The sequence below is a fragment of the Streptopelia decaocto genome (assembly GCF_964273445.1).
Source record: "Streptopelia decaocto genome assembly, chromosome: 3".
In the NCBI taxonomy this organism is placed as follows: Eukaryota; Metazoa; Chordata; class Aves; order Columbiformes; family Columbidae; genus Streptopelia; species Streptopelia decaocto.
In genome coordinates this window covers 114,698,457-114,711,692 of record NC_138656.1, presented here as the reverse complement: position 1 = coordinate 114,711,692, position 13,236 = coordinate 114,698,457, and the positions used below count along the sequence as shown (strand labels likewise).

Here is a 13,236-nt window from a genome sequence, read left to right as displayed (position 1 = left end):
AGACATCCCAGGCCAGGCTGGACGGGGCTCTGAGCAACCTGATCTGGGTGAAGATGTCCCTGCTCATGGCAGGGGTGGCACTGGATGAGTTTTGAAGGTCCCTCCCAACCCAAACTAGTCTCTGATTCTATGATTCTATGACTTCGTGCATTTTTATATATTCCCTGAGTTATGGCCAAAGGGAAAGTGGCTGAACACACACTGCTGCCTCACTCCCCAGAGCACAGACCCAGGGCAGGTACCTGCTTGTGGCGCCAACAACGCTCTTCCTCGCCGGTTTTTAGTTTCCTGTAGTAGATCCACTCCTTCTCTATGTTTGATGTAGACTCTTCTGGTTCAGAAACTGACTTTTTTTTACAATAATACGTTGCTGAAGCAGATTCATCTCTGTAATATCAAGAAAAGGTTCTTTCTGGGGATGTATTCTGTTTGGTTTGAGATGAAGTCAGCAGAAGTTTCAGATTTCACTTCTCTCATGAGATCCGGCTCACAACCAGCACTGCTGCAATCACAACTGAGTGTAGACAGACCTTCTAAATAATGCAATAACCCCACCAAATTTCCCACCTCCTTCATATTCTCCACGTTCTAACAATAAGAGAGAGAAAAATAGCAGGCCTGAAGAATGATGAATGAGATCCACCCTGGGACTTCTCATTCAAGGGCTTCTCTAAGCAAATCTCCTTTACTTAGCTAAGAGTTGAACTAGAAAAACAGGGGGCCTGGGCAGGGCTGAAGAAGATGTGTTAGTTTTTCTTTAAATAAAAAATAAAATCACAAGTTCTTCTTCAGCATAAATAACAGTCTATTTGATGTGAGAAAGTTTCTTTCCATCAGAACTCAAAAATGTGCAGTATACACACCTGTGCTCCACGGCAGCCACTATAAAGCCCTGAGAAGCCATCTCTATGCAAATTGCAGAATAGATCGTCCTGCAATCAAAACCACACTCTGGTGAGACGCGTGCATATATAATTATATCAATTACACTTAAATGTTGACCACACTACATACGCCCCCATTCAGTATCTCTTCTGCTTGAATTTACTAGCCAGCAGAGCAAGCTTTTCTATGCCAGGCACAAAAGCTTGTTCACAAAACTTTGTTACTTTTTTTCTGCCTATTGAGAAAGAAAAACGCGAATGATTTTTAAAAAGCAGCACATAGGACACATCGCATCTTCAAAAGTGCTATCCAAAAATCAACCAGCTAATCTTCACAATATGCTTACGGATGGGTGAATACAAAGGGAAAAACACAAATAAATACATCCACCCTGCTTTCTTTTACTACTGTTGGTTTCAGTGGAGGCACGCTGATACGCAGCAGCCTGCTCTTCAAATCTGTCTCAACTCCACATGGATCTCAACCCCTCTATTGAAAATCTGTTCAGAAGCATCCTTGGAGATTGTTGTCTCCATGGACGATGAAAATGGTTTGTCAACAAACTGCAGAATTACCGAAAAGCTCCAAGTCCATGGGAAAAAACGAGGAGTGGGTATTTTTCTCCTGGCTTAAAAGCAGCATTTGACTTTGCAGGACAGGTCACCGAACCTAGATAAAAATCAAAACATGTGTCATTATTACTGGAATGAGAGAAAGTGTGTATTCCTGTGGGAGAGAGCCTAAGAATCTGGTGACCACTGATTTCAGAGCGTTCATCTGAAGATAAGGCACCAAATCTCATCCTTGAAAAATAAAAGACAAATATGGACCTTATTCTGAAAATACTTTCTACTTGGCAGAAGATACTTTACTTCTCCTCCTCCCATCCACAGCCTACGAATCTCTTAAATCGTAAAAGAATAGATTTTCGGCAATCACAGAATCACAGAATCGACTGGGTTGGAAAAGTCCTCAGAGATCATCAAGTCCAACCCTTGGTCCAACTCCAGTCCATTTATTAGATCATGGCACTAAGTGCCATGTCCAATCTGAGTTTAAAAACCTCCAGGGATGGCGAGTCCAGCACCTCCCTGGGCAGCCATTCCAATGCCTGACCACTCTCTCCATAAAGAATTTCTTTCTAATATCCAGCCTAAATTTCCCCTGGCAGAGTTGAAGCCCATGCCCCCTTGTCCTATTGCTGACTGCCTGGGAGAAGAGACAAATCCCCACCTGGCTATACCTTCCCTTCAGGTAGTTCTAGAGAGTGCTGAGCTCACCTCTAAGCCTCCTCTTCTCCAGACTAAACAACCCCAGGTCCCTCAGCCTCTCCCCATAGGTCTTATGTTCAAGTCCATTCACTAGTCGTGTTGCTCTTCTCTGGACCCGCTCCAGCACTTCCATGTCTTTCCTGAACTGAGGGGCCCAATAGTCAGGCATCCCGGTCTTGTAGGTGTTCAGAGCTTAGTATCTATCTGACCTTTCTATATCTGCAAATATCCCACGTAGGTGCAGCTTATCCAAGCTCTTCCTAGAGCATATTGTCAAAATACTCCTACTCATCACAGCCAGCGACCACGATTTTGCCTGAGAGCTCATGTTCAGTCCTGCAGCAATATCAGGGTGCTCACGGAGCAGCGAGGCAACGACCCACACACAGAGCTCACGTCCTTGCACCAGTCAAGGAATAAACCCAAAACCTGGCTTACCAACGTAGTACTGGAAAAGCCTTTCTCCGACAACTCGGTACATGTTGAGGAAGTCAGAGAGCCCCTGGTAGTACTCCTTATCTGGGATCCACGCTGCTTCTTCATTATCTGTGGCATCGCATGGATAATACAGGCGCAAGAAGCTTCCCTGGGATTAGAGGAAAAAACAATAAAAGGCAGTTTCACATTTATTTATATATGGCAGAGAAAAAGGAAGATAAAAACATTTATGTCAAGGGCTTCAGATGCAAGAATGACAACTAAAGAGAATTAGGAGAATCTCATGAGAAAATTATTATCCTATACAGGCTTTGATACCAATCCTATGTCACTATTTTTTGTCCCTGCAATGAATTTAAAGTAGCACGACCTTTGGCATCCAGGTAGAGATACACATCACCTTCTCTAGGTTACCCTATGGCTAATTCAAACCACTTCATTTAATCAAGTTAATAATCACTCACTACCTCTTTGGTCTATTGATTTCTGCATGTCTTGCTTCAACTGCACTTTTGTTTTAACAAGTCAAATCGAGGGCCAAGAAGAACATGAGCTTTGGAATAGAGTCCAGTGTCTTGAACACTAATTTATCAGTTTCATACACCACCTTTAACAAAAGCTTGTTTAATTAAGCTTGTTTCTATTTACTCATCAAACCTAACCTTTGACACAAAAACCGTTGAGAATGAAATCATCAAACCTTCATTTATACAGGTAAGGATGTTAATTTTATGACAGAGTAGTCCCAGTGAACTTCCCTCAGTGACCAACTGTTTACTGGAAAGAGGTTCATTATCTATGCTTGAGAAAACTGTAATTATACAGAATGCTAATCTAAGAAAAACACATGGGCTGATGGCAAAGAGAAACTAATTGCTTCTTTGTGCTAATACACAGTAAACTCAGTAAAGGAAAATGTATGAATAACAAGTACAAACTGATCACAAATTCCACTACACCTGGACAGTTCGAGGAGTAAAACCACAGTGTAAATGCAGCTGTATTCTCACAGGAAAATTAACAAGCAAGAGGATTTGAAATGGAAACTCATAAGTGAGCTCATTATCTGGCTAATATGTACCGTACTCATCTACTTATCATGGTTTCTCTCTGTACTAACGGCTTGCAGAATTGACATCCTGTTCTTTTTCAGAAAGATAAAATTCAGAGAAGACATCTCACGGTTTACCTTGCAGCTGAAAAGCTACGTACCCTCATCACCAAATCCTGTTGGCATCTTTGTGATGAGAACAGCTACAGTCACATACGGAGTCTCCCCAGGAGCAGAAGGGAATCACAGAATAGAATCATAGAATAGTTGGGGTTGGGAGGGACCTTCAAAGCTCATCCAGTGCCACCCCTGCCATGAGCAGGGACATCTTCACCCAGATCAGGTTGCTCAGAGCCCCGTCCAGCCTGGCCTGGGATGTCTCCAGGGATGGGGCATCCACCACCTCTCTGGGCAACCTGGGACAGTGTTTCACCACCCTCAGTGTAAAAAAATTTCTTCCCTATGTCTGGCCTGAATCTCCCCTCCTTTAGTTCCAAACCATCACCCCTTGTCCTGTTGCAACAGGCCCTGCTAAAAAGTCTGTCCCCATCTTTCTTATAGGTCCATTTTAAGCACTAAAAAGCTACAATAAGGTCTCCCCAGAGCCTTCTTTTCTCCAGGCTGAAAGCGTGGGAAGAAGCCCATGGGTCTCAGGGGGACACAGCTTCTCTGCAGTGTCTTGCATAGGGGAGTCAGGAAGACACAGCTATTAGGAGGAGGGAGGCAGTAGCCATGAGCAAGAATTGTAGCTGGCTTCTATCTGGTAAATTGAACCAGTTCCTGGAGACACATGTTTTTTCCTGAACTGTGCCCAGGACACATCCTACATTGGAACAGAGAGGACAGAAAGCTCAGCCATGCAGCATCCCTGCACACAGATGAGACCTTCCGGGTGATCCATCCGTTAAACTACAGTGAGTTGTTTCACTAACATAGTGGCTTAAATGCAAAGGAGACAGAACCAAGAGCTTTACCTCAACTGCATCTCCCGTCATCAGGTCCGTACATCCAACCGCGTGCGGTCCCTTTCCTTCTGGGATCCTGTAAAACTTCCCAGTGCTGCGGCTCCCCATTTCCATTGGTGCTTTTGCTGCTAAACCTGGGGAGAAACATAGACCAAATAAAGAGGCTGCCATGGCCTGTGTGACCAGTTCACCCACCCTGAACAAATATTCCGTGTGTCGAACGTCCAGGAGTAGGAAATTCAAAGCTGAGCTGATGAGAACCTCCTTACGAGAATCAGAAGCTGAAATCCCAAGTTGCCAGCCTGACCTGCTCTATCAGGGAATATTCTTGGAGAAGAGTGTCTTTAGTCCCGAGGGTCAGACAACACTGTGCACCAAACCAAAAGGCAGGATGGAAACACCTGGCTGGGGACAGCACGGTGGCACTCGGGAGGTCGAGGTGCAGAGCAGCAGCAGTTGTGCTTCCTGGGCATGAAGATGGAAGAAAAAGCGGAGAGTTTTAGACATGAAGGCAGTTCCTTCCCTGCCTGGCTATGACCTAGAGCTGCTCCTCTCGGACGAAGGGCAGAGGGGGAAGAAGCTTTTGTGGTTCCCCGGTAAACAACGCCGTCCTACGCGTCTGGGGAGAAGGACGTCACGGAGAAAAACAACGCATTTTTTCAAGAGGATTGGATCCCTGGGAAGGAAAGGAAGGGCTGCCCGTGCAGGAGAGGTTGTTGGGAAGGTCTGACCGTCCCCAGCCCGTACCTGGGGTGCCACGTCCGAGCCAGGCTGGCCCTGGGGGAGAGCAGATCGCGGGGGGAACCCGCCGCATCCCAGCCCTACGCAGCCGCCGGGAGCCGCGACCCCTGCCCCTCGCTCCGCCAGCCGGCTTGGGGCTGATCCGCCGCGTTTTCGTGGAAGAGACCCGGGGTCATCCTAAGGAGCTCGGCGGATCCGCTGCCCCCGCAGCCCCGGGGCCGGGCGGTTCTCCCCGGCGGGGGGAGCGGAGGGCGGAGCGCGGCCGCTCCTCCCCGGAAAGGGCCGTTGTGCCGCCGGTAGCGCGGAGCCGCGTGTGTCGCCAAGATGGTGCGGAAGCTGAAATACCACGAGCAGAAGCTGTTGCGGCGGCTGGACCTGGTGAACTGGGAGGCGTCGGCGGGGAACTTGGCCGAGGTGAAGGCGCTGCGGCGGTACCGGCTGGGCCGGCGGGAGGACTACGTGCAGTACAAGGCGCTGGCCCGCGCCGTCCGCGCCTTGGCCCAGCGGCTCCGCGACCTGGGCCCGGGCAGCGCCGCCTTCCGCGCCCGCTGCTCCGCCGCCTTGCTGGAGAAGCTGTACGGGCTGGGGCTGCTGAACGACCGGCGCTCCCTGGCCGCCTGCGAGAGCCTCTCGGCCGCCGCCTTCTGCCGCCGCCGCCTGCCGTGCCTGCTGGTGAAGCTGCGGATGGCGCAGAACCTGCGCCACGCCGTCACCTTCGTGGAGCAGGGACACGTCCGTGTGGGGCCCGAGGTGGTGACCGACCCCGCTCTCCTCATCCCCCGCGCCGTGGAGGACTTCATCACCTGGGTGGATGCCTCTCGCCTGCGGCAGAAGGTTCTGGACTACAACCAGGAGCGCGATGACTTCGACCTGGCTGCCTAGGGGTGCGCTGGCTCACCCTCGATTCTCTGCTCCCGGGTTATAACCACGGCGGTGCCGCCATCGGATATTTAAACCCCCCAAACACACCAGGAAGGGGAGCGAGGAGGGAGTGTATGCACTTCTAGTAAAGTATTGCTCTGTGCCTACCTCGCCTTCGCAGCTACCGGCTCCGTTCATCTGCATAAACAAACATCCCTTCCACATCCATCACTCCGAGAAAACATCTGATAACCTGGCCCCTTCATACTCACATCCTGTAAAGCAAAAGTGCTTCGAAAGGTCTCAGCCTGGACACAGTCGGGTGTCAGTGCTTGGCTGCTAATAATAACTGCTGGATGGGTCTTAAGCCCGGCTGAGCGGCTCTTTTAGGACTGAGATTGGCAGCTTTGCTGCTGCTTTTTTGAGAGGCTGCCACGAAAGATTGATGGTTATTCCATGAGCTCATGGGTGCGCAGTGACCAGAGGAGCTGCTTTTCTCTTGATATGGAGGAACATGTATATGGGGGAAATGCGGGGGGTTGTTTGGGGTCAGGAGTAACGAGAAGGCCAAGTACTGCCTTTCTGGAGCTGTAAAAGTATATCCAAAAATAGAATTAAAACTTAATTTTCATGTGAATTTGTAAAGGGAAGTTTGATACTCTTGAGTTCAGTGTCTTTGCTGTCTGGGGTTCCAGCTGACAACCATAATTTAGGGAGCAGGATCTGATGGGAGGTGTTGGAGCAAAAGCTGTCCCGACCATAACTGCAAATCTGGAGGGAATTTTTTGCATTTAGCACATAAGCTGAACAAAAGTGGGTAGCTGAGGGGAGCCTCAGGCCTTCTGGGGCTGTTGGGATCTTTATTTTCCTTTGAAGAGCAGAAAAGCAAAAATAAAGCAGTTGTTTTAAGTTGCTGAATAAATGTGTGTGATATTCGATGATGTCATTTCTTCGAGGGTTTCTTCTGATTTTAAAATATTCCAGTAAGCCCTGTTTGTCATCTTGCGGAACTCTTTTTTATTAAATGTAATTTTTTAATGGTTTTTGCTGGAAATGCTCTCTTTCTGTTACCCAGGACTATGAAAGGATTTGGCAGGAAGTTTAGGAGTGGAGCCGTGACTGCCTGTCCCGAGTCCAAAGGGCTGGAGTTCAGCTGCAGCCACCACCCTGGCTCTGGATGCTTTAGTGTAGCTTTTCTGAACGGGAAAGGTGTTTAGTTGAAAGGTGTTTTGGGGTTATCAAATCAGGACCAGAAACTGCCATTAAATATTATAACTGTTTTTTGAAATGCAAACTAAATACTAAAATTCCTACCAGTCCCATGAGCCAAATGTATTAAAGCAGAGCATTAACTTTTAAAGCAATAACACATATTAAAAAAAATGATATAAAAGAGGTAGGGAAACCATTTGCTTATCCTATGAACCACTCCTGTTTATGCTTGAATTTATTCCAGTAAAACATGACCTGTAGCACCTTAAAAACCTTTTTTCTCAGGGCATGCACCTTGCTTATGGTAAGAAACACAAATTGAAAAGACATTTCACATCTGAGGTGTGGCTTTTCTTAAACACCACTCCAGCTTTCATCCAGAAAAACATGATCATTCTTTGGGGAATTCAGAAGGTGACTAAGTCAGGTGCAGGTAAATGTTGCATTTGCTCTGCTTTACTCTTTTGGGGGAATTTAAACAGCACAGTGACATGCCATGTGCTGGGCATTTTACTACTCAAATGCTAAACTGGTGCTGTGTCCAGTTTGTCCAGCCCATGAAAGAACAGCAGAAAAGGAAATCTCCACCTTCCAGCCTGTCACCCTCTGTAGTTTACATCATCAGCCTCTTTTTTTTTTTTGTCATAAACCAACTTTTCATCATTCACCTGTGCACCTCCAGCACCTTCTGTAGCAGAAGATAAACAACCCTAAAACCTGTAGGCTGTTTAATTACTCTAGGGCAACTGAGGTTAAGTGATTTCCCTATGGATGCTATGGGATAACAGCATCCATCACAGAATGTTAGGGATTGGAAGGGACCTCGAAAGATCATCCAGTCCAACCCCTCTGCCAGAGCAGGAACAGCCAGATGAGGTTACACAGGAAGGTGTCCAGGCGGGTTTTGAATGTCTCCAGAGTAGGAGACTCCACAACCCCCCTGGGCAGCCTGTTCCAGTGTCTGTCACCCTCACTGAGAAGAAGTTTCTTCTCAAATTTAAGTGGAACCTCCTGTGTTCCAGTTTGCATCCATTGCCCCTTGTCCTATCCTTGGTTGCCACTGAGAAGAGCCTGGCTCCATCCTCCTGACACTCACCCTTTATAAACATTAATGAGGTCACCCCTCAGTCTCCTCCAAACTAAAGAGCCCCAGCTCCCTCAGCCTTTCCTCACACAGAAGATGCTCCACTCCATCATCTTCATTGCTCTGTGCTGGACTCTCTCCAGCAGTTCCCTGTCCTTCTGGAACTGAGGGGCCCAGAACTGGACACAATATTCCAGATGTGGTCTCACCAGCGCAGAGTAGAGCGGGAGGAGAACCTCTCTGACCTACTAACCATCACCCTTGTGCTCCTCCTGTAGTACTGGAAATCAAATCCTTGTGTGCTTTTTAAAAAATGCATCAGGTTCTGTCTTTATATGTTTGTGTGTGTCTCAAGTCTGGAAGTCTGTGTCCCCGCTGATTCTACAGTAGTTGAGACCTGAGATACGTGTCTTGCTCCTAAATTTTTAACAGCCCAAGCCCAGCCTCGTCTCAGCCAGGTCCACGTCAAGTGTGATAAACACAGCAGCGTCCGGATTCAAAAATGGAAGTTACATCTGGCAGCAGCACCCCCACGTTCTTGCTCATGGTTGAAATCAGGCAGATAATGGCTTCCTCATGCTTAATGGTGTTTTTGCCTTTAGCTTTTGAGTTGAGTTCGTTTGGCAGAGCTGATGTGCTGTGGCTGTGGCCGGGCGGCTCCCACAGTGGCTCCAGAGCCAGGGATTGAAAGGGAGCAGGAAGCAGCTCCGACAGCTTTTCCTGGCTCTTGGATAAACACAGAGGCTTTATTAAAGTCCCAAGACTGGGTCCAACATCAGTAGAAATCGGTGTTGGCTTCTGTGGGTCTCTGTGAGCTCACGCAGGGACGTGGTCCAGCATTGTGCTTTTTTGGGGCCAGATCCTGCAAACTCTCCCTTCTGGTGGTCCAGGGGCTTGCGGCAGGAGAGCTTATAGAATAGAGTCATTTTGGTTGGAAAAGATCTAAAAGATCATAGGATTCAACCATTAACCTAACACCGTTGAGTCCATCACTAAACCATGTCCCTACGAGCTTCATCTACCCCACTGGCCTCAAGTTGCGCCAGGGAAGGTTCAGATTGGATATTAGGAAAAATTTCACCATGGAAGGGGTTGTCAGGCATTGGAACAGGCTGCCCAGGGAAGTGGTGGAGTCACCATCCCTGGAGGGGTTTAAAAGACACGTAGATGATGGTCTTAGGCACATGGTTTAATGCCAGAGTTAGGTGATGGTTGGACTTAATGATCCTAAGGATCTTTTCCTACCAAAATGATTATATCATTCTGTGATTATGCCCATGAGGGCAGCAGGATGGGGTCATGGGTGTCACTCCGCTTCTTCCCAACACCTTCTGAAGTGGGTTTGCTGTTCCTCAGGCTGCTCGGCATCTCCACGAAACTTGTGGAAAGTTACTGGTGGAGGAGAACAGAAGGTGGTGGTGCTGGTGTCGGGATGAGCTGTCCCCATGTCTGACAAAACCTGATCTCTGCCACCTCCACAAGGGTCCATCCCAGCAGCTGTGGGCTGGAGGGTCCCAGCTTCCCTAGCAAGGAGGATGGGGCTGTGGGGCTCTGGGCAGGGCAAGAGCCTTCAAAGGAAACAGCAAGCAGTTCTGTGCAGGAGCTCATCTGGATAGTGAGCAGTGGTCAGGGAGGTTTTATCAGGGCCTATAATTTTTTTTTCCTTCTTTTTTATATTCTTTTTTCTTCCATGACCTTGGCTTGTCCTTTATTTGGAGGCTGCCAAAGCGGGGGAATGTGGGGGAGCTGAAGAGTTCTTCACGCTGACTCCTTTTGTGTTGCAGGGTGTAAACAGCTGAGGCTGTCGCTGAAATGCAAATGTGTGTTTTTCCACAGATATGAGCCAGGTTTTTTTCCCATAAACAATAATGCTCTATGTTTTAAAGGCTGCTTCCACCTGACATCTTGATGTGGCTTAGTGCAGAGGTGATGCTGACCTCAGTAATTCCGTGATGGCACATCACAGAAAGCACAGACGACACACAGTGGGAGGACGTACATCCCCCTTGCCAAGGTGGGGTACAGAGATGGAGTGAAGCAATGGTGCAGCCGGGCGATTCCCAGCCTTTTGGGTGATGCTCCTGCAGCCTGGGTTTGGCCAGAGCCCTTTCATGTGCTCAGCTCGGTCACACTCCCCAGTGAGACATTCTCCAGCAGATGGAGGTGTCACTGTCCCCTTCTTGAGTTTCAATACTCTGTTTTAAGTACATCCCCTGCCTGATTCAGCACGGGAGATACTGAACCAAAGAGCCAGTTCTCACCACTGGGGCATGAGATCACCGTAGTTCCTACACCACATACCAAAACATTTCAACATTCACTGGGTCTGGGGGAAAAAGCACCCCGAAGTGTTACAACAACATTTACCTGAGAGCCCCATTTCTGGTCCCTGCTCTTAAATGCCCTGTTTTAGGCAGTGAAGCAACTCTTGCCTGCTGGTTTGGATCCAAAGCAGGACCTGGGTGGTGGTAGAAAACCTGTCTGCTGTGTGCTCAGGACATGGAGACATCAAGTGGAAGCAGCAAGCAGCAGCTTTGGGGTCAGCAGGAGGAGGCACTTGGATCCATAAACTTATGGATCCAAGGGCTAAATTCAAGTGTACCTCCCCCAGCGGGAACAGCCCCTCGCACTTCTCTGCAAGCACCACTGCAGAAAGCTCCAACCACCACTAATATTGACTAATTTCAAAGAGATGAAGTGTTTCACTTCCAGCAGGCAGAGAAACAACTAATGACAGGCAGAGATGGAGATTTGAACATCTCCCATTTCCTCCTAGAGCTGCGCATTAGAGGATCTCATGTATCCCCAGCAGTAAACCTGTTGTGGTTTAACCCCAGCTGGCAATTAAGGACCACGGAGCCACTCATTCATTCCCCCAGTGGGTGGGGGAGAGAATCAGAAGGGTAAAAGTGAGAAAACTTGTGGGTTTGGTATAAAGAAAGTCTAATAAGTAAAGCAAAAGCCATGCACATAAGCAAAGCAAAACAAGGAATTCATTCACTGCTGCTCATGGGCAGGCAAGTGTTGAGCCATCTCCAGGAAAGCTGGGCCCCATCTACATGTAAGGGTTATTTGGGAAGACAAAATGCCATAACTCTGAATGTCCCCCCCGCCACTTCTTCTTTCCGTAGCTTTATATACTGAGTATGATGTCATATGGTATGAAATATCCCTTTGGTTAGTTGGGGTCATCTGTCCCAGCTGTGTCCCCTCCAAAGTCCCTCTGCAACCCCAGCCTACTCACTGGTGGGGTGAGAGGCAGAAAAGGCTTTGACTCTGTAAGCTCTGCTCAGCAATAATGAAAACATCCCTGTGTTATCAACACTTCTCAGCACAAATCCAAAACATAACCCCATACCAGCAGCTACTATGAAGAAAATTAACTCTATCCCAGCCAATACAAGCACAACAGATTTTTGTCAGCATGACTGATACGTGCAAGTTCGGATGGCATTGCCACCCTCGGCTCCTACCCTGAAGAGCCACCGCAGCAGCTCAGATGGTTGTGTCACGGGGTAAAGTACAGCCAGGCTCTCCCAACAGGTTCATCTGACTAATGTTACAGTCCACCACCTCATCACCTATATCTGAGCTTATCAGGCTTAAACCACCATCTCTCTCCCCACCAGCTCTAACAGGAGCCAGGGTGCAGAGTCCCACGCAGGTATCCATCCTGCAGATGCCAGGTTTGAGAGCGATGAATACCGTACGGGCAGAGCACCCAAAACCTCCTGCTCTGCGTCCTCCTCTACCTCCCAGAATAATTTAGGTGGAAATCAGCTAGTCCAAACCGCTGCTCAAAGCAGGACACACACGGGGACACCTCGGTTTTGCGTATCTCCATGCTGCACGCCTCAAGCAGCGTATAATCATCCGTGCTGTGACTTTTTTTAATCCTGTCCATCCAATCTGAGTTTCCCCTGCTGCAGCCTGGGACTGGTGCTTCCCATCCCATGCAGGGCACATCCCTGCCAGGGGTGGGGTTGGTTTTGTCCGTGTTAGGAGTGGGGTTGCTTTTGTCTGTGTCAGGAGGGGGTTTACTTTTGTCTGTGTCAGGAGGGGGTTTACTTTTGTCTGTGTCAGGAGGGGGGTTACTTTTCCATGCAGAAAAACTCGATTCCCTTTTTCCCCGGTCGCCGACCGTATCCGCAGCCAGGAAGGGCCAATGTTCACCGTATCCCCCTTGCATCTGACCCGGGGCAAATGCAACCCCTTCGCGGAGACACGCAGGGATTTGGGGCCAGATAAAGGGGCTGGAAGGGAGGCAGAGGAGGAGCACGATCCCTCGAGCAGGCTGTGAGACCCCACTGGGGACAGGCTTTGGGCTGCAACCAAGGAGCAGGATCCCCGGCAAGCTGCGCAGAAAACAGCTCCTTCAAATCCCGCTTGCATGACTGTTGCTCCTCCCCGTGCTCTCCCCAGACCCGTTTCCCCGTTTCAACAGAGCCCGGCGCGCCACGTACCTGGCGTGGGGTGTCCCGGCCACCCTCCGCTCCCGTCCCAGCGGCCGGACGAGCAGGACGGACCCTTCGGGCACCCCCGGGCCCGCGGAGCCGGGCGAGAGGCGGCTGCTCCGGCGGGAGGACGCGGCTCGGGCGGGCAGAGCGGCTGCCGGGCTGTCCCCGAAGGGGAGGGACCAAACTTTGCCTTAGTTTTCAGATGAGACAATCTTTCTGGGAGAGTCCTTCTCCGGGCCTGGAAAACAAGTTTCTGGCATGGAGCCATCAC

General features: G+C 49.1%; 2 protein-coding genes across 4 annotated transcripts in view; one reads left to right on the top strand and one right to left on the bottom strand.

Annotated features, from left to right (window-relative positions):
• PLA2G7 (phospholipase A2 group VII) overlaps positions 1-13,236 on the bottom strand; it is an 18,507-nt gene extending 5,271 nt beyond the window's left edge. Inside the window, exons 1-6 of one of the 3 annotated variants that reach the window (XM_082048325.1) lie at positions 12,972-13,236; positions 4,620-4,744; positions 2,595-2,742; positions 1,461-1,554; positions 864-932; positions 243-387 (exon numbers count right to left, since the gene is read on the bottom strand). In XM_082048325.1, coding sequence (XP_081904451.1) covers positions 243-387; positions 864-932; positions 1,461-1,554; positions 2,595-2,742; positions 4,620-4,744; positions 12,972-13,233 — 843 coding nt within the window. In that variant the 5' untranslated portion in view covers positions 13,234-13,236. Of the gene's footprint in view, positions 1-242; positions 388-863; positions 933-1,460; positions 1,555-2,594; positions 2,743-4,619; positions 4,745-4,917; positions 5,330-5,357; positions 5,492-12,971 lie in introns of those variants that run through there. The other 2 variants (XM_082048326.1, XM_082048327.1) reach the window with 2 other exon arrangements.
• IMP3 (IMP U3 small nucleolar ribonucleoprotein 3) lies at positions 5,676-7,255 on the top strand (the record flags this gene model as incomplete). Its single annotated transcript, XM_082048328.1, has 1 exon — positions 5,676-7,255. One exon carries the CDS (start codon positions 5,676-5,678, stop codon positions 6,231-6,233), a length of 558 nt encoding a protein of 185 aa, XP_081904454.1. The 3' UTR covers positions 6,234-7,255.